General features: G+C 63.6%; 2 protein-coding genes across 8 annotated transcripts in view; one reads left to right on the top strand and one right to left on the bottom strand.

Moving 5' to 3' along the window:
- The window catches only part of CHD5 (chromodomain helicase DNA binding protein 5), a gene marked incomplete at both ends in the record, with an annotated part of 55138 nt that extends 44560 nt beyond the window's left edge, over nt 1–10578 (top strand). Inside the window, 10 exons of the mRNA XM_084244050.1 lie at nt 1377–1466; nt 1790–1927; nt 2175–2283; nt 3644–3776; nt 4064–4259; nt 4902–5065; nt 5170–5277; nt 5364–5417; nt 8889–9045; nt 10529–10578. Coding sequence (XP_084100176.1) covers nt 1377–1466; nt 1790–1927; nt 2175–2283; nt 3644–3776; nt 4064–4259; nt 4902–5065; nt 5170–5277; nt 5364–5417; nt 8889–9045; nt 10529–10578 — 1199 coding nt within the window. The remainder of the gene's footprint in view (nt 1–1376; nt 1467–1789; nt 1928–2174; nt 2284–3643; nt 3777–4063; nt 4260–4901; nt 5066–5169; nt 5278–5363; nt 5418–8888; nt 9046–10528) is intronic.
- Nucleotides 10579–12488: 1910 nt separating this feature from the next.
- Nucleotides 12489–24120, bottom strand: part of KCNAB2 (potassium voltage-gated channel subfamily A regulatory beta subunit 2) — a gene marked incomplete at its 5' end in the record, with an annotated part of 38503 nt that continues 26871 nt past the window's right edge. For 4 of the 7 annotated variants that reach the window (XM_084244243.1, XM_084244244.1, XM_084244240.1 and 1 more), the window contains 9 exons: nt 12489–12644; nt 13713–13801; nt 14137–14257; nt 15022–15116; nt 15235–15355; nt 15880–15965; nt 19469–19555; nt 22013–22056; nt 23105–23149. In XM_084244243.1, the coding sequence (XP_084100369.1) occupies nt 12555–12644; nt 13713–13801; nt 14137–14257; nt 15022–15116; nt 15235–15355; nt 15880–15965; nt 19469–19555; nt 22013–22056; nt 23105–23149 (778 nt within the window). In that variant the 3' untranslated portion in view covers nt 12489–12554. Of the gene's footprint in view, nt 12645–13712; nt 13802–14136; nt 14258–15021; nt 15117–15234; nt 15356–15879; nt 15966–18567; nt 18613–19468; nt 19556–22012; nt 22057–23104; nt 23150–24120 lie in introns of all 7 variants that reach the window. The other 3 variants (XM_084244242.1, XM_084244238.1, XM_084244239.1) reach the window with 1 other exon arrangement.

The following is a 24120-nucleotide window of genomic DNA, read 5'->3' as shown; positions in this document are numbered from 1 at the left end:
CTTAAAACAACGCCGTTGGTCAGCTCGTGCTCCAGGTGCGCTCGCGGGCCACGAGTGGGCGTGGCGGCCGCCGAGGGGCTCGCAGGTCGCAAGCAAGAGCTTTGCGGGCTCGAGGTCTTGTTTGGCGATGGGGGAGGTCCCCGCTCCCCAGCCTGTGCTCGTGGCCCCGCCCTCCCCTCGGGCTGGAGGACACGGCCCGGGTCCAGCCTGTGGGTGGCTGGACACTGTTCTCCGCAGCTACCAGCCGCCCCGTTCCTGCTGCGGAGCCCTGGGGCGACCAGCCCCATCCCACTTCCGAGCTCCGCCGCCCTTTTCTGCGCCGGCTCTGCCAACACCCTGGTTTTATTTTTTTTATTTTTTATTATTTTTTTAAAAATTTATTTATTTATTTATTTAAGATTGATTGATTGATTTATACAAGCACTGGGCACAGTCAGAAGCGCGGGAGGGTGAGAGGATTCACCAGAGCCAGAGCGGGGAGCAGAGCAGGCAGAAGGACCGAAGGACACTGCTGAGGGGAGCAGCGGGCGGCAGGAGAGGTCTGTGCGCCATGTGGGACCCTCCTCCAGTGGCCGGGGAAGCAGCCGGGGATTGAACCGGTGCTGCAGAGGCTTCGGGCAGCTTCGCAACCCAGCGCTCAACCGCTGCGCCACCAGGGAGGCCCAACACCCTGGTTTTAAAGGGCTCCGGGATGAGGCCCACCCAGGGGGTGGGCTCCCCCTTTGAAGGTGACCTGTCCCCCTCACACCGCCTGCTCGGGGAGTAACCCCTCCCATTCAGTCCCGAGGCTCTGGGGCTAGGACATCTTAGAAATTTGCAGCGAAAGTGTGTAAAATGTTAGTGTTGTGGATTTTGCCTCTAGACTTTTTTTTCTGTTTTTTTTTTTTTTTCCCTCCAGTTTTCTCCACCTCCCCACCCCCTTTGGGGCTCTTCCTGGCATCTGCTAACCCCTGTCTGGGGTCCAGCTGGTGTTTCCCTTCCTTTGGGTGCCTGACACTTTCTTCCACTTTCTTCCTTTTCTTGTGGGCTCACCCCTGTGTCTCTACAGCATGCCAGAGCTGCCTGGCTTTTCTGGGTGCTGGCATGAAAGCCAGTCCTGTTGCCAGCACTGTGCGGCAGGGAGGATTTCCAGACTGTGTCTTGAGGAATTTGGGGGTTGGGGTGCTTGATTGGGTGAGAGGGGAGGAGTAAGCCAAGGGGGGTCTCCACGTGCCTCCTGCCTCCCACGGGAGCACCCCTGAGGGCACCTGCTGGGCCGGCGCTCACTCTGATGGAGAGTGCTCTGGGCACGGCTCAAACGGCGGTGGAAGCCCGTCAGGCCAGTGTCCCCTCAGCTTCCCAGACCCTCCCGCCCACGAACACCCTCTGTCTTGCAGAAGAGGCGCTTCTGGAGAAGGAGAAGGCGCTGGACAAGCTGGAGCTCAGCTTGCTGCACAGCAGGGGGGACGGCAGTGACTTCAGGCCAGGTTGGCGCCTTCTCTGTGGGCCGTCCTCGGTCCCTCGGCCTCTTGGGTGCTCTGTCTGCGCCTGCGGGGCCTCAAGGCAGCGCTGCCCTCTCGGGCCTGGCTGCCCCTGTTGGCGCTCTGGGCCCTTTCACAGGTGGAGAGCGGCCCCTCGTCCGGGGTGGGGGTGGGGGTTGCTGCTGGTGTGCTGGAAGCCCGTCTTGGGAGCGAGCCTCGGGAGGGCGGAGCCGGGGGGGGGGTCTTTGAGTCCCCAGCACCTGGCAGAGACGCCCCTGGGCAGGGCCTTTGGGTGGGGCAGTGAATGTGGGTCTGTCTTCCTCCCGCAGATGACAGCAAAGCTGAGGAGAAGGAGCCTGTGGAGACGCAGCAGAACGGTGACAGAGAGGACGACGAGGACGGGAGGAAGGAGGACAGGACCGGGAAGTTCAAGTTCATGTTCAACATCGCGGACGGGGGCTTCACAGGTATGGGGGGCAGTGGGCGGAGACCTGGGGCTGCGACACTGCCCTGGAGTCGGGGCAGGTGGTTTTTCTACTCCGAAGTGTCAGTGGCGGCTGGAAGTCCGTTCTGCGGTGCGGCCTTTGCTAGTGACGCGGAAGCGCTGACCCTCCCGAGGCGGGGGCGGGGTGGGAGTCGTGCGGGGGAGGCTTCCTTTGGCCCAGCTTCTCTGAGGCGGGTGGACGGGCCTCTCTCCTTCTGCACCCCTCCTAGAGCTGCACACCCTGTGGCAGAATGAGGAACGTGCTGCTGTGTCCTCGGGGAAAATCTATGACATCTGGCACCGACGCCATGACTATTGGCTACTGGCAGGCATTGTGACGTATCCTTGGCAGGCCAGGCTGGGCAGGACTCTTGCCTGTGCCTCTGTGGACCTCGGGGCAGGACATGGCCTGTGGGGTTAGGGTTAGGAGCCAGCACTGTGAGCAGGTGCCAAGGAGCCTTTACTGGTGATGATGGTGGTGATGATGTGGTGATGTGATGGCGGTGATGAAGGTGGTGGTGGCGATGATGATATGATGATGACAGCGACCCAGGGAGAACCCCCCAGCAAACCTGGCCTTCCTGACGTCCTTGAATAGAGCTGGTTGTTACAATGAGCAGTGAAGTTGTGGAACAAACTGGCAACTTCCTGTAAGGGCAAGAGAACAACTATTTCAGACTTTGCAGAGTGACTTCACTCTGTCCTTGCAGCAGAAGCAGCCACAGACAATATAAGCCAGGGAGCTGGCTGTGTTCCAATAAAACTTTATTTGCAAAATCAGACTGTGGGCTGGATTTGGCCAGGGGGCCAGTTTACTGATCCCTGTCATACAGTTTAAAGGTGTTTGGAGCCTGCCTGCCTGGGTTCAAATCCTGCCCCTGCCTGTTGCTGACTGGGCAGGATAACTCTGTCTCCTTGCTCCCCCTGGAGACTCTGGGGAGGGTGCTGTCTTGTCTTCCCAGCTCTGGCACTGGCTGTAAATTCCTAGTGCCCTTGGCTTGCAGCCCCACCCCTCCACTCTCTGCTTCTTTTCCCACATCTCCGCCTCCCCCGCATTATATCTGTGTCCAAATTTTCTTTTCTTGAAAATTTATTTATTTATGTATACAATAACCAGGGTGCAGGCCAGAGGTGTGGGGGGCGAGAGGATTCACCAGAGACAGAGTGGGGAACAGAACAGGCAGACTGACTGAAATACACTGCTGAGGGGAGCAGCGTGGCGACAGGAGAGGTCTGCTGCGCCATGTGGGTAGCTCCCTGGCCGGGGATCGAACTCGTGCTGCAAAGGCTGCGGACAGCTTCATAGGTTGCATCTTAACCCCTTGCGCCACCAGGGAGGCTCCAAATTTTATTTTCTTGTAAAAAGGCACCAGTCACTGGATTAATGTCTGCCCTAACCCAGTGACCTGATTACATCTACAAAGAACTTATTTCCGAAATGGTCCCAGTTGCAGGGGCCGGGGGTGAGGCTGGGATGTCTCTGTCCTCCCCCTGGCTCGCTGGGACAGGGGCGTTAACCCGCGGAGCCTCAGGGTCACGTCTCGTGTCAGAGGGCACGCGTCAGCCTCTGCTGATGGTCATGTCATCATCGCCATGGGCACCAGCATGACGCTTTCCTGCAGCTGAGGGGGCTCCCGGAACCCCAGCTGGGCCCCCGTCTCTGCCCAAGCCAGGTTTGCCCTTAACAGCGCCCACCCAGGCATGGCTACGCCCGCTGGCAGGACATCCAGAACGACCCGAGGTACATGATCCTCAACGAGCCCTTCAAGTCTGAGATCCACAAGGGCAACTACCTGGAGATGAAGAACAAGTTCCTGGCTCGCAGGTTCAAGGTCAGTCCTCGGCAGGCCAGAGGCCGCGGGTGGGGGCCCTTGAGAGGGTTGGAGGGGTTAGGGGGAGGCAGCCCCCTTCCCATATGTGGACCTACACTAGGCTGTCCACGGGGGAGCTGGGCAGCCAGCTGGCAGGCTAGGTCCTTGTCTGGGCCCGGCCGCCGGGCAGCGTCCCTGCCTGGGGGTGACAGGTGCAGGGAACCCAGCTGGGGCGGGCTGGGAAGCAGCCAGGGGGAGCAGAGGGTGGATGACTGGTGGCCGCGTGGCCTCCCCGCCTCCGCCCTCAGCTGCTGGAGCAGGCGCTGGTCATTGAGGAGCAGCTCCGGAGGGCCGCGTACCTCAACATGACCCAGGACCCCAACCACCCCGCCATGGCCCTCAACGCCCGCCTGGCCGAGGTGGAGTGCCTGGCCGAGAGCCACCAGCACCTGTCCAAGGAGTCCCTGGCGGGGAACAAGCCGGCCAACGCCGTCCTGCACAAGGGTCCGTGAGCCTGCTGCCCCGCCGCCCACCTGCCCCGCCGCCCACCTGCCCCGCCGCCCACCTGCCCCGCTGTCCGGCCTGCCCCGCCTCCCTCCTGCCAGGCCCAGTGGGTCCTTGGCCATGGGGGAGGCACTGGTGGGCCCCGGGGACACGGCTGCAGCCTGAAGGTGGTGCCCCTGGTCAGGATGGGACATTCTGCCCAGTCCCCCCTCTTACCTGTTGGGGGATGGAGGCTTTTCCTTCTTAGGGAGGTGGTTATTGCTTACGATTCCTGGGGTCCTGATCTTTGACCTGTATACCCCAAATCTTCAGGAAGGTCCCTGGAGGGAGGGGCTGGGCCACGGTGGAGGTGCAAGTGGCCCCTGGACTCGCTGGCCCTTCCTGTGTCTGCCCTGCAGGGAGGAGCTGTTTCTGGGGCAGCTGCTTAGGGGAACCCCTGCCCTGTCCCCATGTGGCCCAGATGTTCAGGCTCCCATCTCTGCAGCCCTGTGGCCCCCGGGGGTTGCTCTTTGGAAAACCCCACCCCCAGTCTGGGGGTCTGGGAGGGCCTGGCCAGGTGCGCCCCCTGGTGTCTGCTGAGGAGGGGCCAGAGGCCCCCAGGTTCCGCATCCACCTGGCCCCAGCAACTCCTGCCCCCTGCAGTCCTGAACCAGCTGGAGGAGCTGCTGAGTGACATGAAGGCGGATGTGACGCGCCTGCCCTCCATGCTGTCCCGCATCCCGCCGGTGGCCGCCCGCCTTCAGATGTCCGAGCGCAGCATCCTGAGCCGCCTGACCAACCGCGCTGGGGACCCCACCATCCAGCAGGTCGGCCCCCGCCCCGCCCCGCCCCGCCCCGCGCTTCCTGGGCGCCCCCTCGGGGCTGGGGGGCCGTGGGACCCTCGCCTTTAAACCTGAGTCCTTGCCTCCAGGGCGCTTTCGGCTCCTCCCAGATGTACAACAACAGCTTTGGGCCCAACTTCCGGGGCCCTGGACCGGGAGGGATTGTCAACTACAACCAGATGCCCCTGGGGCCCTATGTGACCGGTAGGTGCCCTGCTGCGGGCAGCATGCACCGGCCTCCGCGCCGCTGCCCGCCCCAGGCTGAGGCTCTTCTCTCCGGCAGATATCTAGCCGCCCCCGAGACTTCCCCCTGCCGCAGCGCTCCTTTCCGGCCGAGGTAAGGCCCGGCCCCGGCCTGGCGGGCGCCTGCGCGGGCTCCGGGCCTCGCTCACGGGCCTGCCCTGGGGCCGCCGGGGCCGGTGCATGCCCAGCTTCCAGACTTCTCCCCGGGAGGCTGGGAAACAGGACCCGAGGCGGTTCTGTGTGCGCCCCAGCCCAGTGGGGACCGGCCTCCACTGCCGGGGGGGCTGGGGCCCCAGAATGTCACCTCCTGCCCTGCCTAGGGCCAGGAGGGTGGCAGAGGGCTTGGGGGATGTTACGGTGAGAACAACGGAACTTGTTCTGAGGAGCCGGCAGGCACCCCGGCCTCCGCCTGGGCACCCAGCGCCCCTGCCCGGCTGTCCTGAGAACTGCACTTGAGGCTGGAGGTCCGGGCTGGAGGGGGCCGGGCTGGCTGCCCCGGGAGGCCACTTTCCGGGTGCTCGCTGGTACTCTGAGAGGGGCCTCAGCCCGGCTGGGGATCTGAGGCGGGGGGTCTCCATGGGAGGCCCGTGACAGGCGTCAGGGGCCACAGCGTGGGCGCCCCCTCCCCAGGCGGAGGCCCCGCGCCCCTGTGACGCGCGAGTGTCTCTTGCAGGCACGTGTGCCGGGGCCCAGGAGGGAAATGCTGCCGCCCTTGTAGGAGCCCGCGGGCAGGCGAGGCTCGGAGCCCAGAGGTGCCGCGTCGTCGTAACCCGGGCGTCCGCGCCGCGTCACCCCACACCTCGCCAGGACGTGTCCCTTGCCACCTCCTCCAGACGCCTTCCTAGAAGAGGTTCCATTTATTTGTACACCTTTTGCACTTTCCTATTGAAGACTTGAACGCGTTTGTCTTGATAAAGTTGGGTGACTGCGGAGGGCCTCGCTGGCGGCTCTGACGTCTCTGTCCGTGGGCCCCGGCCAGAAGGGAAGCTCCTGGAAGGCCCGTCGCTGCCCGAGGACTCAGCCCAGCTGGGCAGGAAGCCGCTTCTGCCCGGGAGCCCTCAGCCTGCCCTGCCCGCCCCTGCCCCGTGCCGCGGGACTGCTCCTCGGCTCCCCCGGGGCCAGGCGGGTGGGGCGGGACTGGCGCTTACCCAGTGCCCGGCAGCCGGGCAGGCGCCTCCAGGGACGCGCTGTCTTGGGGGGAGGGGGCTCTGTCCGAGGGTGTCTGTCGCCGTCCCTGGGCGCCATGGTCAGCAGAGGAGGCCCATGGGCCTCCTGTCTCGGGTCTCAGCGTGTGTTCCCGGAGGGAAGGGAGGACCTGGGCCTGGTGGCTGGCGGCTGCCATGGCCTTTGTCTCGGGCACTGCTGGAAGGGGCCTGCCCTCTGCTGGGCTGTGGTCATGGACTTCCAGCCCAGAGGCCCAGCCTGTGGCACGGAGGGTGGTCAGGGGCGCTTGGCCCTGCCTTGAACGCCCCTACACGTCCACACTCTGGCCGTGTCATGGGCCACAGAGGCGGCCCCCCAGAGAGCCCCGGATCTGAGCACTTGGCAGGGGACTGGACCTGATGGCCTCCCGCTCTCACCGCCAGGGCTCCCAGGCTTCGGCCTTTGGTTCTGCCACGAATGACCTGAATCCTGCCCCTGCCCCCCCGGCTGTGGTTCCCTGTAATGGCCCCCGTGGGGAAGGGGAGTGGGCCAAGCTTGGGCCAGTGTCTGAAGCCCCTTCTGGCCCGAGCTCAGCCCAGAGGCATTTCTGAACCCTGAGCAGGGACCTCCCTGGGTCAGGAACCCTGTCTGAATGAGGGACAAGCTGCTCTGGGGGCAGGGGTGCCAGGAGGGACGTGGGCTCAGCTGTCCAGGCAGGATCAGAGTCATGATGGACATGTGGGTGATTGGCTGGCCCTCAGAGCCCCAGAATGCTCGTCTGTGCGTGGCTCTGTCTGAGCCCTGGAGGGCTGGACCCCCAAGGCCCCTTCCATCCTGGTGACCCCACACTCCAGTCTTGATCAGAATGTCCAGGGCTGTGCCCTGGCCTTGGAGAGGGGGGTGGAGTGGGGAGTGTCCAAGCAGCGTGTAGGTTTCCAGGACCCCGTGCACCCCCAGGCGGCGGGGCCATGCCTGGTGCACGTGCTGGTTGTGGCCTCCGGGCAGTGCCTCCTGGCTCCCGGCATAGGCCACAGGTGACTGCCACAAGCAGCCCTGCCCGGGCCCTGAGATGCCCCTCCTACGTGGATGGTCAGTGCTGGGACTGGCCTTCGGGCGCCCGTGTTGGGCGAGAGGCACTCGGGCAGGACAGGGTCCTGGGTCCGGAATCCTGTCTGAGTGAGGGACAAGCTGTTCTGGGGGTGCCAGGAGGCAGGGGTGGGGGGGCTCCGCTGTCCAGGCGGGACCAGAGGAGCTGGTAGGCTGGAGCCGAGGGCTGCGGTCCCGCCCCTGCTGCCCTTCCCTGTGGGGCTCTCCCGGCCCCCTCCCAGCCCCCTCCCCACCATCACCTCCCCAGCCCCCCCACCCCGGCTTTCTCCACCAGGACAGAGCCGGACACCTGCAGATGGCCTGGCCGGGATACTGCTGACCAGCACCCCGAGGCTTTGGTGGGAGAGACTGTGCAGGTGGGGGGTGGGCTCCCGGTTGACTGACGTGGAGGAGAAAAAGGATCTTGAAAATGTGCTTTCTTCTTGGTTTCTCTTATCTCCTGCTGGAAGTGGCGCTGGGGTGGGGCTTCCACTGTCTCCGGCATCTTCAGGGTTTGGTTTTGCTGCTGGCAGAACTGGGGTCCTCCCTGCGAGAGGAACCCCAGAGCGCCAGCGCGTTTTTGTTTCCAGCCACCTTATTATTTAACCAGTGCCGAGTAGGGTTTCTGTTGAACCACCTTTGGGCCGCAGTCTGGGAAACCGTCACTGGGCGCCCAGGGACCAGGGCTTTTGGGCCAGGCAGGACGTGGCTGTCTGGGAGGGCCCTGCAGGAAGCGCTGCCTGGGGCCCAGGAGGACACAGCCCTGCAAGCCGCCCCCGGAAGCTCCTGGTTTCGGCTCGTTACGTACGGCCAGGGCCCTGCCGATGCCCAGGCGGGTGGGCGCCTGCCCTCCTGCTCGCCGGGGCCTCCTTCCCGGGTCCTCTGACCCTGCCCGGGCTGGGCTGGCTGAGTCCTTCTGCAGCGACACCTGTAGCCTTTGCTTCCAAGTGTTGGGGGGGTCCTGGGGCTTTGGAGGACCTGGGGGTGTGCCCGGGGGCAGGGGCTGGGGCGCTCGGGGAGGAGGGGCCTGGTGGGGGGTGGGAGGCAGAGGCTGGGCCAGGCCTGGCCTCGGGCCCCCTCTGCCTCGCCCCCAGGCTGGCCTGCGTCCACCCGTCTGTCCAGGAGGACGTCCCCGCCCATTTGCTCTTTCTGGAAGTTTACAGGTTGTGGTGCATCAGCCCAAAGTCCTTGGCGTTGTGTTTTTGCATTTTTTCTTAGTTTTCAGATTTTTTTTAAACAAAGTATTTTTTTAGGTGCGATAACCCAGAAGGGGCCCGTTGGGGGTGCGTGTGTCCTGAGCCTCTGTCCTGGGAGCCGAGCCCCCGGCTCCTTCCAGCTCACCCCTGGAGACGAGGAGGGTCTGGAGCGGAGGGAGCGGACCCCCCGCTCGCCCCTGGCCCGGCCTGGCCGGGGGAGGCCGGGCGCCGCTGCGGCGGGGCGGGGGCCCCGTCGGGAGGGTCGCAGGCAGGGGCTGGAGCCGCGGGAGCTCCGAGGTGAGGGGTGGCCTGTCGTCGAGGGAGGACGCGGGGCTCTGCGAGACGGTCGCCGACAATCCCCTTTACTTTGTACTGTGTGTCTTGGTTCTCTGTGTTTTAATAAATCCTTTGGGAAAGACTGAATCCAAGTGCTCTCCTGAGCTGCTCACTGCGCCCCGGGGGAGGTGGGGGCGTCGCCTCAAGTCACCTCCCGCTGGGGGCCCGAAAAGGGGTGTGCTGCCTGCCTCTCCTACCTGCACCCCTAAACTCACACCTCATCACATCAGAGAAACCCTGACCTCCCCCCCCCCCCAGATAGCCGGAGGGCCTCCCTGGCCCCGGGCTCCGGCCCCAGGGGGCACAGCAGCTGTGGGCGGCGGGAGGGGGGCTCTGTCTCAAGTCGCTCAGACGGGGCAGGCCTCTGACCTGCGGCCCCCACCTCTGCCCTGACCTGGGGCGCCGGCCCTGGAAATGAGGGGTGCAGAGAGCAGCAGACCCTGAATTTGAACTTTATTTTATCATTCCATAAATACGGTGGCTGAGTCTCGGCTGGGGGGTCGCTGGAAGCGTGAGGCCTGGTGGGGCGGCGTTAGCTGAGGGTCCAGCCAGCACGAACCGGACGAGAGAGCGTTATTTACACGGCCGGGCAGGGACAAGCCGGACAAGCCCCCCGTCATTCCTCGGGACCTCGGGCTGACTGGTGGTGGGTTTGGGTGGGACCAGGGGGCTCTGGGTGTCATTAGCAGGGAAGACAGACCCCCGCCCCATCTCTAAGGGGCTTCTGGTGCCCACTTCCACTCCCGGAGGGCAGCTGGGGGGCAAACTAAGCTTCCAGCAGCGGGCAAGGCAGGCTCTGCACACCGGGGCTGCCTCTCCCCCAGGGGGTCGGTGATACCCGGACGCCCCTGGAAGGAGCCTGGGCCTGGCCACCCTCCGGCCTGCCCTGCCCGGCTCTCCTGATTGTAGGCTCTGGTAGTCCTTGGTTTCCCTTGGGGGCCTAGCTGCCTCCCCCCACCAAATGGTGAGACCCACCCCCCAGAGGGGCGCCTGTCTTCCCTGCCAGTGGGGATGGAAATGGACACCGGAGCCGGGCTGCCCGGGCCGGCCGCGCTTGGTGCTGGCAGGGGCGCTTGCCTTTGGCCGAGCTTGCCCTGGGGCCCTTGTCTCCGTTTGGCCAACGTGTGGTCTTTTCAGGCGTGGCTCACGGGAGCTGTGGACCCCTCGGGCCCCACTGCAAGCCCTGGTCCAACTGGGCAGGGCTAGGGGGCGCGGCAGAGTGGGGGGACCCGCTACTCTCCCTGGGGAGGGCTGGGCGGGCTGGCCCCTTAGCATGGTCAGCCACTGGGGCTCCCAGGCCCACAGAGTTGGGTCCCCAGGTGGGAGGCGGGACAGAAGCCAGCCCACCGCGGGGCCCTGTCCCTGGAGCAGGACGCCTGCACCCTGCGCGCTGGTGGGGGCCAGGCTGGGGCTTCACTGGGACAGGCCCCTCCCACACCCACAGTGCAGCTTCTGGTGAAGCTGGTAGGAGACTTGGTGGCAGAGGACCCCTAGGCCTGGAGGGTGAGGAAGGGAAGCTTCTGGACTCCAGGGTCAGCACAGAGATCTGGAGAAAAGGCAGCTGTCCCCCTCCCCTGCCTTAAAGCTGCCCACCCACCCTCGACCCCCAGGGCTCACTGGTAGGCTCCCAGAGAGTGGTGGGGAGCCCTTGGACAGCTGCTTCTTGGAGGGCAGGGCACTACCCTCTGTGCCTGCCACTGGGGGGCGAGGAGAGGGTGGCAGGAGGCATGAGGGGTCCCTGGGAGAGCTGGCACAGCCTGGTTCCTACAGAGGTGCCGGCTCTGTCTGCTCTGTCCTCCCTTGCTGTCTGGTCTGTTCTAGGGTGCTGGCTGGTGTGGGGGAGGGTGTGACGGACCCCAACCCTCCCTCCCCTGGGAAGTGTGCAGACAGGGGCCAGGGGAGGCACAGCTCTGAGCACCTACTTAGCACCCCAAGGCAGAGGGCCTCACCCCCCTTCTCTGAGGCCTGGGAGGGGGTACCTCTCTGGGAGAGGCTCCCTGGGGTCCCTGCCTGTGCCATGGGGTCTGTGGCTGCTGCCCAAGTCCTCAGCCCCTGGGCACACAGCATGGACACCCGGGGCCTCTCCATCACTGAAAGAGCCTCAGCTCATTCTCTCTGCAGATCCCAAGGCCACCGCCGGGGCAGAGCTGACAGAGATGGGGTGGGGGTGGGGCGAGGTACTAGAGGCAGGGGTGGGGGGGCAAGGTTCTAGAGTTGGATGGGGGCGAGGTACTAGAGGCAGGGGAGGTTCTAGAGGCAGGGGTGGGGGGAGGTTCTAGAGGCAGGGGTGGGGGTGTTCTTTCTAGAGGCAGGGGTGGGGGGCAAGGTTCTAGAGGCAGGGGTGAGGGTGGAGGTTCTAGAGCCAGGGGTGGGGGGAGGCACTAGAGGCAGGGGTGGGGGGCACGGTTCTAGAGGCAGGGGTGGGGGGAGGTTCTAGAGGCAGGGGTGGGGGGCCGAGGTAATAGAGGCAGGGGTGGGGGGCCGAGGTACTAGAGGCAGGGGTAGGGGGCGAGGTTCTAGAGGCAGGGGTGGGGATGAGGTACTAGAGGAGGGTCTCCCAGGACCCAGAGGACGCGGCCCTGCCTGCAGCCGCTGTGTGCACTGAGCCACCCCGTGTGCGGTCAGTGGCCGCTAAGCAGGCGTGACCTCGGGCCGTGGGGGCAGGACAGAGGACTGGGCACCTGGCAGGGAGGGCAGGGGGCCCTGGACTGGAGCCCGCTCCACCAGGTCCCCTCCCAAGTGCTCTGGGCTCATCATTTCTGTACAGGTAGGGCTGGAGGGAGGAGGGACAGTGAACATGAACTCAGACCCCCAACCTTTTTGTGGATCCCAAACTGCAGATCCCTGATCCTGCCAGCACAGGTGAGGGCAGGGTCAAAGGGCAGCGCAGAAGGCCCCTCGGGTCCAGCAGCACAGGCGAGCACGGAGCAAGGCGTGGGGAAGAATCTGAGGTCAGGCCACGCGGGACGTCCCTGGCTCCCTTGCGACAGGGAGCAGGAGGGAGTCCCCAGTGGGGAGCCCCTGCCCCAGCATCCAGGCTCCCCAGATCTGGGCTCCTGTTCCTCTTCCCCTCCCCCAACACCAGGTGGGGGTTCCGGGCAGAGGAGCGCCTGGCCTGGCAGCCCCGCCTGGCCGAGGGCCCGCGGGGTCCGCCCTGCTCAGGGCGCCAGTCTCCACCGAGAAGGGCGGGGAGGGCGGAGGCGTTTCTTCCGGAAGGGCGAGCAGAGGCGCAGGCTCGGGTGGGACCGCGTGACCGTCCTTCCTAACCAGAGCCACCTCCGGCACCAGGCGCCCCGCCCTGCGAAGCAGCCAGGGGATCTTGCAGCGACGTTTGAGATCTTTCCAGATGACGTCTTGGCGCGTGTTCTTTTTGATGCAAACCACGCGTGACTTGGCCTTGAAACAGCTGAAGCGAGCGAACAGAGACTAGGAGGGAAACGGAGAGTGTCCTGGCCGGCCGGCGGGGCCTCTTAGGACCGGTAGTCCTTTTTGCTGTAGGGTTTATTGCCCAAGATGCTATCGATCTCGTGGATGATGGAAGACGACAGTTTGGGAAGGACCTGTGCGCGCAGGACAAGAGCGAATCAGCACTCGCCCCGACGGGCCTGGCCGAGAGCAGCGGGCGGGACTCTCCCACCAACCCCCACCCCAGCCCTGGCCCCGGCCACCCTGCCCTCCTGGCCTCGGGCAGGTAGCTGGAGGAGATGGGGACCACACTGCTTTTGTATTCCAGAAGGCTTGGGGTAGAGGGGACACCTGTCCTCTCTGGCCTGCTCTGTACTCTCCTCATGGAACTCCAGCGTGCTCCAGCACCTTCTGGAAGATTGGTGGTGGCATAAATGCAGATTCCAGGGCCAGAAGGCCTGATTTCCACACCCTCCCAAACTGCTTTGCCAGCACTCCCTCCCTTAACCCAAACAACAGAGGAGGGGGCTGCCTGGAGGCGAGGTGCCCGTCTACAGAGGCCCCAAAGTGCAGTTCTCTGCAGTCTCCACAGTTCTCTGCAGGCTCCTTTATAACTAGCCACTGAGCTTCAGCCGAGCCCACCTTCCTATGCCCTTGGCCCACCGCTTAGCCAGTAAAAATGTAACTTGTTCTCAGGCCTCCCCGGTGGCGCAGCAGGTTGAGCGCTGCACTGTGAAGCTGTCTGCAGCCTCCACAGTGCGGCTTCGATTCCCGGCCGGCCAGGGAGCAACCCACACGGCGCAGCAGACCTCTGCTGTCTCGCCCGCTGCTCCCCTCCGCAGTGTATCTCTGTAGATCTGCCTGTTCTGCTCCCCACTCTGTCTCTGGTGAATCCTCTCACCCTCCCATACCTCTGGCCTGTACCCCAGTTCTTGTATAAATAAATCAATCAATCTTAAAAAAAACGTAAATTGTTCTCAACCCTGCTCACCCAAATCGACACAAAGCCCTTCCCTTTCCTGGGGCAGGGGCGGAAGTGTCTTCCCCTCCTGCTTCTTTGCCAGTCGACTTCCGGGAAAGCCTTTTCTCAAAGGCTGGCGCCATGGTAACTCGCTTCTCTGAGCGCCAGGTGGCGAGTCTGCTGCTCGGCGAGGTGACAGCCCATTGAGCTGGGCGCTGACCTCTGCTCCAGCCGGGGCGGCCGTGCCCGCGGGCTCACTCACCTGTATGGCTCCGATGTTCTCCATGAGCTGGTCTGCGCTGGAAGCCCCCAGGAGCACTGAGCTGACCCCCTCGTTCCTCAGGCACCAGGCTGGGGGCAGTGAGACCAGGGTAAGAGAGGGGTACGCCCTGCAAGGCCCTTTCTTCTTCTGCCTGGCCAGAGAGACCCCAGACTTTCGGCCTGAGGCCAGGATGCCCTGGAGGGGCCTGGCCGGCCCAGGGCTGTAGTGCTGGGTGGTAACTTGGCCCAAGGGGGGACTTGCGGAGGTGTGGGGGAGCCTGAGCGTCCCTGGTGGAGAAGGGCCCGGTGCTTAGGGATCCCCCTCCACTCCCCATGCCCGTGGGAGCCTGTCGCCCATGGCTGGTGGGCAGAGGGCCAGTCAGGGGCTCAGGGACCCGCGCCTGCGCCCGCCCCAGCCCTGTTACCGATGGCGAGCTGGGGCAGCGTGCAGCCCAGGCGCTCGGCGATGGCCTGCAGCTCCTTCAGCTTGGCCTGCTGGCGCCGGCCCTCCTCACTCAGGATCTTGTCCTTCAGCCACTGGTAGCCCTGTGTGGGGGAGCAGAGCCCAGAGGTGAGGGGCCCCCGGGTCTGTCTGCAGATGGCTGATCCTTCCGCATCTTGTCCCCAGATGGCAGCGCCCGTGCCACTCAAAGCCTGGGCCGCATCCCCAGCCCAGTCACATGCCAGGCCAGACCCGGGCAGCTGGGAGGAGGGGAGTCACACGCCCGGACCGGGAGGTGGCCTCCACCCTGGCTTCTGCCCGGAGGCCTGGCTGCCCAGGGAGGTGTGTGCCGGCCTGGGAGCTGCAGGACCCCCAGCTCTGGGGGAGCCACATCTCCCTGTGCCCATGAAGACCGTGCCTCCCAGGGGCTCCCTGGCCTTGCGGGGGGCTGGGGGAGGAGAGGTGAGGCAGGCTGTTCTGTCCTTGGACCCGGGGCTCCAGTGCTGCCTGGCCCTGGCCTGGGCAGGACTTCCTCTGCCTGCTCCTTCTCCCTTGGCCTGCAGTCTAGAGACCCCCCCGGAGTCACCACCGTGGTGGGGGGGGGCTGTGGACCCCACCCAGGGTGTGAATGCTGAAGGGAGAGCGAGCAGCGGCGGAAGGGCATCTCAGGAGTGAAGGGGATCTTCAGCTGGGCTACCCCACGGCTGGGCAGCCCTTCCAGGCACCGGGCCAGAACGGCTGGGCTCCAGGTTCCCAGCCCCCTGCCCACCCGCAGCCCGCGGCCCGGGGAGCCCCGACCAGCACCCAGCGGCCTGCCCAGATCCCCACCTCCCCACGATGGCCCCACCGCCCCTCCCCAGCCCCGCACCTTCAAGGAGGCTCTGGAGTAGGGCGGGATGCCACTGTCGTACTTTCCAGAAACGATGCCGCAGGCCAGCGGGGACCAGGTCATGGCGCCCACTCCTAAGAGGGGAGCCAGGCAGTCAAACTCGGGGCCCAGGGGCAGCGGTGGAGCGGGAAAGAAATGGGGGGCAGAGGAGGAGCAAGGGGAGAGGAGGCGGGCTCATGCCGGGGGGCGCACCGATCTTGTGGAACAGCTCGGGCAGCTGCACCTCCACCTTCTCGCGCTGGAACATGTGGTACTCGGCCTGCTCGCAGATGGGCGGGATCAGGTTGAACTGCCGGGCCACGGAGTAGGCCTCCTGGTGGGGCAGAGGGCAGGGGTGTCCCTGCTGGTCAGCGGGTCGGGGTCCGGGTCCACCAAGACACTCTTTCCCGGCTATCCGGGAAACAGCCGGCCTGCCTTCCCTGCCCCACCCCAAATTTCCTGGGAACTGAGAAGCCAGGGTGATGAGGGGTGGAGGAGGGACCCAGAGGATGAAGGGGCTCGGGGGGACGCACAGCCGAGTACAGAGACTTGGTTCCAGCACTCACTGGCTGGGTGGCCTCGGGCAAGGGGCTCACCCTTCCGTGCCTCAGTTTCCCCATCTGTCATGAGAGTGAAATGTGCTTGCGGCCCTCGTGACTTGCGTGGCACAGGGCTGTTACTAGGGCTGACGGCAGGGGGGCAAACACCCGCTGGGGCGCGGGGCGGGTATGGCCCACTCCCGACTGGGCCTCGAGGCCAGGACTCCACGGGCTGCAGGGGCGAGGGCCAGGCCTGAGGTGTGGGGAGGACGAGTGGGGCAGGACGCCCCGACCCAGCACGCCCTGCAGGGGGCCCTACCATGATCTCCATGGAGCTCCAGCGCGACGTGCCCCAGTACATGGCCATCCCCTGGTTGATGACGTGGGTCATGGCACGCACCGTCTCTGTCACGAGAGAAGGGGAAACGCAGGTGGGGGGCGGCCGGGGCCAGCAGGGGACGTTCTGCAAGCGCAGGGGCGCTGGGGTGCTGCAGAGACGGCTTGCAAGCAGTGTACTCCGGGCTCGCGCTCGGCGTGGCTGGGGTGCTCAGGACGGCGGAACCGCGGTCCGAGAAGAGGGCTGGGGACCCTTCCCCGACTGGCTCGGCCTCGTGGCGTCTCTGAGCGTGGTTTATGGAGGGACTGTGCAGTTCCGTGGCCGGTTACACAGACCACGGCCCTCGCCTCTAGGGTGGGGTGGGGCTGGGGGAGAAGCGGCCGCAGGGCCGAGGCCGCAGCCCTGGGCAGGGCGAGGAGCGACACCGAGCCTGCCCGCTTCTGTCCCCGCGCGGCTGCTCCGGGTTCTCGCTGGGGTCAGGGGAGGCACGGCGGCAGGACAAGGGGCAGGGGCCCTGGGTGTCCCGGGGTGGGGGCTGCAGGGACCACGCTCCTGTTTCTCAAGCCTGCCCGGTGCCAGGCTGAGGGGTCCTCTTCCCGCAGGGTGGTGGGGGGTCTTCTGGGACAGTGGGGACCTGAGTGTCCTCCTGTGACGGGCCAGGAAGGGGCACTTAGTCGCCACGTGGTCTGGAGACAATCTGAGTACTGGGCCGCTGGGCACTGTGATGCCCCAGGATTGAAGCCCTGAACCCCGCGCCTCCTTGCAAGTAAGAGAGCCCCCACACCCCACGATCTGTCCTCCCAGTTCCCCGGAGAGTGTCGGAAATGAAAGTTGGTTGTGATTTTTAAAGACAGGACTTGGCCTGGATTTGGGAGTGTGGGGTGTCGCCAGCCCCGCGGGAAGGCCCGGCCGCGGCCGCCCGTACAGTGCTTGCAAGTGCGACGCCGGAGGCAGTGAGGGAAGAGGCTGGAGAACAAGTGTTTCTAAAAACAGCGGCAGCGGCGGCCCTGGAGGCTCCCCCCGCCGGCAGTGGCTCCCGGTTTGCCACCAGGAGGCGGGGAAGCCGCGGTCCCTGCAGAGGACGGTGTGGAGGGCGGGCTGGGGGGGAGGAAGGAAGGAGACTGCTGGGCGTGTTCTGGAAGCTTCCCCAGGGCAGCGCAGCCCCTTCTCCTGCGAGAGCAGCACCCCTGCGGGGGCCGTACTCCCACCCACCCCAGCCCCCGAGTGCCCCTTTAGCCGAGGTCCCCCTTTTTAGTAGAAATCTTAGGGTTCACCCAGGACCTTGGAAAGATCATCCCTGGGCCTCCACACCTGCAGGCCGAGTCCTGCTCTCTCCTTCCTTCCTAGGCCGGGGCTGGCAGGGACGCCTGGACCCGGGACCCCGCCGGCTGCGCTGCCCACACCCATAGGCCAAGAGCGCAGCCCTGGGGGGCGGGGCTGCAGGGTCCCAGGAAGGCGCCTCCCCCATCTCAGTCCTGAGTGGGGTCCCGGCTACTGTCCCTGTCAGGGTCTTTAGAAACACTCTCGAGGCGCCTGGACATGCAGGGGCTGCCCGGGTCTGTGCAGCCAAGGCTCAGGCCACATGCCGGAGAGAGGAGGCCGGAGGACACCCTGTGCTCCCCGGAGCCTGGCTGTCCTGTCCAGGGACACGTGCAATGCCCTGCGGCCCCCCTTCCAGGCAGAGAGGGCAGTGGGGTTCACAGGGCACTGGGGGCCGGGCCAGGGGGCAGGAGCGTGTGAGGACCTGCGGCTGGTGCCAGGGGGCAGGGCCCCGGAGCCCACAGGCAGGGTTTGGCCCTTGGTCTGTGCTCCGCCCACGACGTCAGTGACCCCAGGAACCGGGGGCATGAGGGAAAACGGCCCTTCATGTCAGTATCTAATGTGGCTGAGCAGAAGCCGGAGGACCAAATCCTTCCAGCAGCTGCCGAGACCGACGGTATCTCCTGCCGAGTGACAAATTATACATGGGAGGGGTCGGGTGGCAGTGCCAGCTGGCGGGCGGGAGCTTCCCCATGGCATCAGCCCAGTTCCAGGGCGGTCGAAGCCTGCCTTTGGCGTGGGGCCCTGGGGGCCTGGCGGAGGGGCTGGCAGAGAGCAAGCCTGGCTGGAGGCCGCCCCAGGTCTCAGTTTCCCCGACTCCTGGAGAAACACGACTCTATTTGGATGCAGGGTCAGGCTGCTGGTGCACACAAACACAGCACGCAGCCAGGCGTGCGGAGGAGCCAGGTGCTGGGGGGGCAGGTTGCCCCCCAACCCCCTGGTTTTCACTTCTGGGGGAGGCAAGAGCTGGGAAGATAAGATCCCTGAGGCCGCTGCTCTGGGGCCCATGTGCTGGCTCCTATGAGAACCAGGTCTCCCCCAGCCCTCTCCCAGACCTCCGGGGGTTCAGGCCTGAGCACAGTCCCGAAGGGGGGAGGCCCTGCCCATCACAGCAATGCCAGGCGGGTGAGGGGTCATGCGCGGGAGGGCGGCGGCCCCAGCTGCGAGGGGGCGCCACGCCGAGGGGCTTTTCCTGCACTTGCAAGACGTCCTCACAGGACACTGATTCCCTTTATGCATTTTATGGAGAAGTTTGCCGGGGGGTGGGGAGAGAGTCGTGTAAATAAAAACACTGTCTCATAAAATGCAGCCTGGACACAAAGTCAATAGTCAGGCGAGGGCACTGTGTACCTTCTATGATGAATGTCCTTGACTTGGAGGAACTAAGTGAGTCCCCTGGTGACAAAAGAAAGATTTAAAGAGACCAGAGTTTACAGCTGCGGGAGCGCGGGAGGCAGGGGTGGCACGGACGCGGCAGGGACACACATCACGTCTGCAGGATCCTCGTTGTTAAAAAACCCCAAATCATACACACGCAGACATGCGTGCACGCATGGCGCACACACGCACACGCACGCACGCACGCACGCACGCAAGAGGGGATATATAACCTCAGCACAACTTAATTTTCCTGGTCCCTGAAGCCGTAAAGCAGAGATGAGAAGGTATCTGGGGCCGAAGTTGGGGTCGGGAGGGGCTGTGATCCCCAGAAGGGGTAGAGAGAACAGATAAACTAAAAAAAAACCCGAAAACCAAAACCAAAACCAAACCACTTTCCAAAGAAACACTTTATCCCCCAGGGCAAAAGGCCCCTGGCCCCCCCCCCCCCCCCCCCCCGCAGAAAACGATGGAAAAGAACCAGCGGCGGCGGCAGTCACCCTGTCACGGTTTCACTTAGCCACCAAATACCAACAGCTGAGCGGGCGGAGAACATGGCACACGGTTCTAAATGCGGGGGGTGGGAACTGGTGTGCCCAGGCTCAGATCCTGAGCAAGGAGGGGCTCCGCCTGGAGGTGCCAGGGCGCGCCTGGGGGGTAGGGGTGACAGTCTGAGACTGAGCTTAGGTCTGCCCTGCCCGCCCCCACCCTCGCCAGGAAGTCCTGGGCCTCTCCTCCCAGCCTGTTCTCTGACCTCCGGCCTGGGTGCCCAGGGGGCCCTGTGCTGGTGGCATCAGAGCCTCAGGTTCAGAACCGTCTGTCTTTGGGCATCGGCACCAGGTCCAACCCGCTGGGGCCTCTGCAGGGAACCTACCTTCCATGGGCGTGTTGGGGTCCGGACGGTTGGCAAACACCACGTCCACATATTCCAACTGCAGCCGCTCCAGGGAGGCTTTGAGACCTGGGTGGGGGAACCGGGAGGCGCTGTCATGTCTTCACAGACATTGCTGGTCCCTGAGCATTTTGGGGTTCAGGGAACAAGAGTCAAAAGAGAGGCTCTAGCACCAGGAGCTGTGGGGGCAGATGTGGGGGCTGGTGCCAGCCAAGGTCTTGAAAAGGCACTACAGAGTGGGGGCACATCCCAAAGGGTTGGGGTCCTGCCCCTTCAGAAGGAAGTGGGGGTTCACAGGCCAAGTGTTCTGTGACTGAGTAAAGTGGGGACCCTCCAATGTACCTTTTCGGCTTCCTGGTGGCCTGTGTGGTAACAAGGGGGACAGCTACAGCTGTCTGTGACACCAGGCCAGCGGTGTCTGAAGTGCGCTAGTCATGATCCAGCTCTCAGACGGTGGACCACACACATACACACAAGCCCAAGTGTGTGCGCATGCACGCACGCGCGCGCACACACACACACACACACAACACAAGTTATCTGACTTTTTCTTTGGAGCTTGTATTCACACACATGGCTTATCTTCACATGACCCAGCCTGAGCAAGTAGAAGCAACTCACTCTGGGCTGAACCCCAAGGCTGGCTGGACAGAGGGGGGTTACTCAGAGGTGAGGGGTCCATACCTGGAGCGAAACTCCAGTTGCCTGAGGAAAATCCTCTTTATTATCCTCAGAGTATGAACTTCCCTGGGACTGACCAATGAACTTCAGCTGTGGTCTCACATGCCTTTGCCCGCAGCCTACTCCCCAGCCAATCCAATTTATCTTCTTTCTTCTCAAACCCAGTCCCTGAAACCTGTATCACCTCCTTCTCTTTCTTAACCGAGGAGGTAGATTTGAGTTTACCTCTTGCCTCTTTGCCAATCGATTTGCAATAAATAGAACTTTCTTTCCTCAAGCCCCAGTGTCATGGGATTGGCCCCTATGTGCATCGGGGAGCAAGTTCTTTGCTCAGAAACATACTCAGCACGTTCAGAAGAAGCTGCAGGGAGAAAGCGCTGGCGCTGAGGATGGGATTGCAGGCAGCAAGGCCACATCATCGCCGCCCCCCCCTCTCCTTTCTCAAGGCAATTTGAGACTTAGATGGTAGGCAGGACGCCCTCCTTCCTTGCACCCGTGTTTCCCTGCATATGTAGAGAGCTGCGCTAGAAGAACATTCCAGGCATCCCTGAATCCCCTGTCTGCTCCATCTCTGGGGTGAGGAGTGAGTCTGAGCAGCAGGAGTGAGTCCGAGTCTAAAACATTCAAAGAAGAATCAATACCAACCCTTCTCAGACTGTCTCAAAAGACAGACGAGGAGGGAAGGCGTCCAAACTCATTGCACGAGGCCAGCATGACCCTCATGCCGAAACCTAAGACGGATGCCCCAAGAAATGAAAGTTACAGACCAATATGCCTGATGAACACGGACGGGAAGTCCCCCAGAAAGCCTGAGGACGCTGAATTCAACAACACCACAGACCGCGGTTAGGGGGGGCTCTTCCCGGAATGCAAGGACGGTTCAGCATTTGAAAAACCAGCCACAAGCTCCCGCCCAATACCAAAATGGAGGACAAAAGTCATCTGATCCACTCACATAGATGCAGAAAGGTACTTGGCAAGATCCGGCTCTGTTTTCGATGAAAACTCAAAAACAGCATCATACATGGACCTCAGCATCGTAAAGGCCACGCGTGACAAGTCCAAGGCTAACGTCACACTCCACGGTGAAAAGCTGAACGCTTTTCCTCTGAGTTCGGGAACAAGACAAGGACGCCCACTGCCCACAACTCCCATGCAATGCAGTATCCCAAGTCTCGGCCACAGCAATTAGGCAAGAAAAGGAGAGAGTGGCATCTAAGCCAGAAAGGAAGATGCGAAACTGTCACTATTTGCAGATGCAAACTCTGTCTCTACCGAAACCTCTTCAGAACAAGCAAATTCAGTAAAGTTGCAGAAAGCAAAATGAATGCATTTCCTCCTAGTCATTTGATTTTTTAATGGAGCGAGGATGTTACCTTGATGAAAATGGAATAAAAAAGGCACAGACGGTAAAAATGCAGCGGAAGGGGAGCCCTCCGTGGGCCCCTCTGTGCTGAGCCCCAGCTGTGTCCCACACGCCCCTCACCTGGGCCCTTCTGGCTTCCCGATAACCCGGGGGTGAGTGTTCTGACTGCACGGGGGTGTGGGGAAGTGACAACCACGCTCAGGTCAGCACAGAGCCCAGCCTGTCAACCTGGGCCTGTCATGTCCTCCCCGGAGACAGCACTGCCCTCGAAGACCACGGGGCCTGGCCTGCCTGCCCCCCGCCCTCATGCCATGGAGGGGCTAAGGGGGGGGGTGCCTGGGTGCCTGGGTGGAGAGGCGTCCTCACGCCTGGGGCCCTGGGCTGTCTGGCTGGCAGGCAGTGTCTGTGCTTTCCTCACTTTTGCATCCACGGGCGGACACCAGGGGTTTAGGGGTCTGTGGACTCAGAGGCCGTCTTACCTTCTATTATGTGCTTCCTCGAAAGGCCCCTCTCGGTCTCTGCTCTGAAAAACAGGCGACAGTGGGTGCGATGTCGCAAGCGGTGCTGGGGAGAATGTTTATGACGCGATGCTAGGGGAGAGCAGGTCAGCAGAGGCCCCCGGGGCGTCTGGCTCCACCCGGGGTCCCGGGGGCTGGGGGCCGCCAGGGGTGGAGGCTTCTGCTTGCCAATTTGCCTTTCTGGCTGGCTGGGGTTTGCTTGTAAGGTTAAGACTAAATGGTGCTCGTAGCCCCCTGGGGCGCTGTCCAGTCCCCGAGAGGGCAGGGCCCGGCCCCTGGAGGCCGGCAGAGCCGGGCCTGGGGCCCAGGAGGCGTTTGGACAATTCACATCTTTTTTGTGTTTTCCAGAATGTTTAGGGTATTATCTTTGAGATCGGGGGAAAAAGGGCAGCCCCCGAAGGTAGAAATAAACACGAAACAAGGTTGGAGGAAAAGTCCAACTCAAAGCCCCTTTTCTGGAACGTGATGACCCGCCAGCACGAGTGGCAGGAGCTGGGCGGGGAGGGAGGGGGCCGGCTGGGGGCGCGGCACTGGCCAGCACCAGCCTGTCCTCTTAGCGGGAGACGATGTCCTGAGCCAACTCCATACGGGCTTCAGGGACTCCACCCCTCCAGCCCCCAGCCAGCAAGACCCGGGGAACTACGAATCCCACGAATCCCACGGCCCGCGGAGGGAGGGCTGCCGGGCCGGAGGGCGGAGCGAGCAGCCATGCTGGGGTGCAGGAGCCGCCACGGGGGCTGCGGGCTCTCTCGGCTCGCGGTCGGAGTTCCCCGGCTCTCAGCGGCCCTGGGGCGTCCGGGTCAGTGGACCAGGTAGGACGCACTCACGAATTCATCTCCCTGAGACATTCACCTCTTCACGGCCCCTTCTTTTGGAAATAAACCTTTCATTAACCTTCTGTGCGCCTGCAGTTAAGTATTACGAGCCCCTTTAAGCGCGCAGGTGAGGACCCACAGTCAGGCAACCTGTTTCAAGTCGGGGTTGCCCTGTAACAGTCCCGCCCCCCCAAGAGCCTCCTACTTGGGGCTCCATAGAATGGGGGGCTGCACCTACTTTCCTCCCCAGAAGATCTTGGTGGTGATCACAAGGCTGGATCGTCTGTGGACAGAAGACAAGGCGGGTGTTACTGAGCCCCTTGGGGGTCCTTCCTCCCCCCAGCCATGAGTTCAGTTCCCGCTCAGGGGCGAGGCCCTTCTCTATCCTTCGGTGTTTGCCATGTGCTGAGCCCAGGGCCCCCCGGGTCCTGGGGCGCTCCCTGGGGCCTAAGTCTACCTGTACCTCACGGGCCACGGCTGGGGACTCAGGGAATCCGCGTGTGGGATGCCATGGGGGGCCTGGGGGCCCACCGAGGAGGGAAAGGTTGGGTGGGGGCAGGCTGGGCTGTGGGGGGCCAGGAGCAGCAGGGGGCGAGGCTGGCGGAGTCTGGCTGGGGGTGCGACTGCGAGCCCCAGGTCGGGGGTCAGTTCTCTGGCTTTCACTCCACACCAGGCCAACAGCCCCGTGTCTCCTCCGGGAGGACGGCCCCTCCAGGCAGGGAGGTGACCTGCTGCATCCACCTAGGGCAGCGTAATCAGGGGACTTGGCAAATGCATGCAATTTCCTTTAATTACAGGGCGAGGAGCACTTTATTCTGGGATCAATTAGCACCATGAAGAAACAACACAGGCCTCTGGGGATGAGGTAAGAATAGGGGTGTCAGTCATCCATGCCTGAGGCTGGGGGTTCTGGGGCACATGGGGGGGCCCTGCTTTGTCATTGCTTCTGACGTTTCTGAAAGTAGAGACATGGGGTCACGGGGACCACAGGATGTGTCTCGGGTAAGGGGGGTGGGGGGGCCAACGGGCAGGCAGGTGCTCAGCCTGGCCTATCACGAGGCAGGTGGGATCCGCCTGGCAAGGGAGCGCAGTCTCCTGGCCTCTGGGGGGCAGCCTGGGGGGGAGAGTGTGAGTGCCTAGCCCCAGGCGAGAAGGGGTTAGAGACCCCAGACAACCCTGCCAGGGATGTGGACCCTTTGTAGGTGGGGACAGTCAGCTCCAGAGGGGGAGACTGGCTGAGTCCATGAACGGTAC

This window comes from Talpa europaea, assembly GCF_964194135.1.
Source record: "Talpa europaea genome assembly, chromosome: 9".
Classification (NCBI taxonomy): domain Eukaryota; kingdom Metazoa; phylum Chordata; class Mammalia; order Eulipotyphla; family Talpidae; genus Talpa; species Talpa europaea.
Note: the sequence above shows the minus strand (reverse complement) of the source record. Positions and strands in the feature narration are given on the sequence as shown.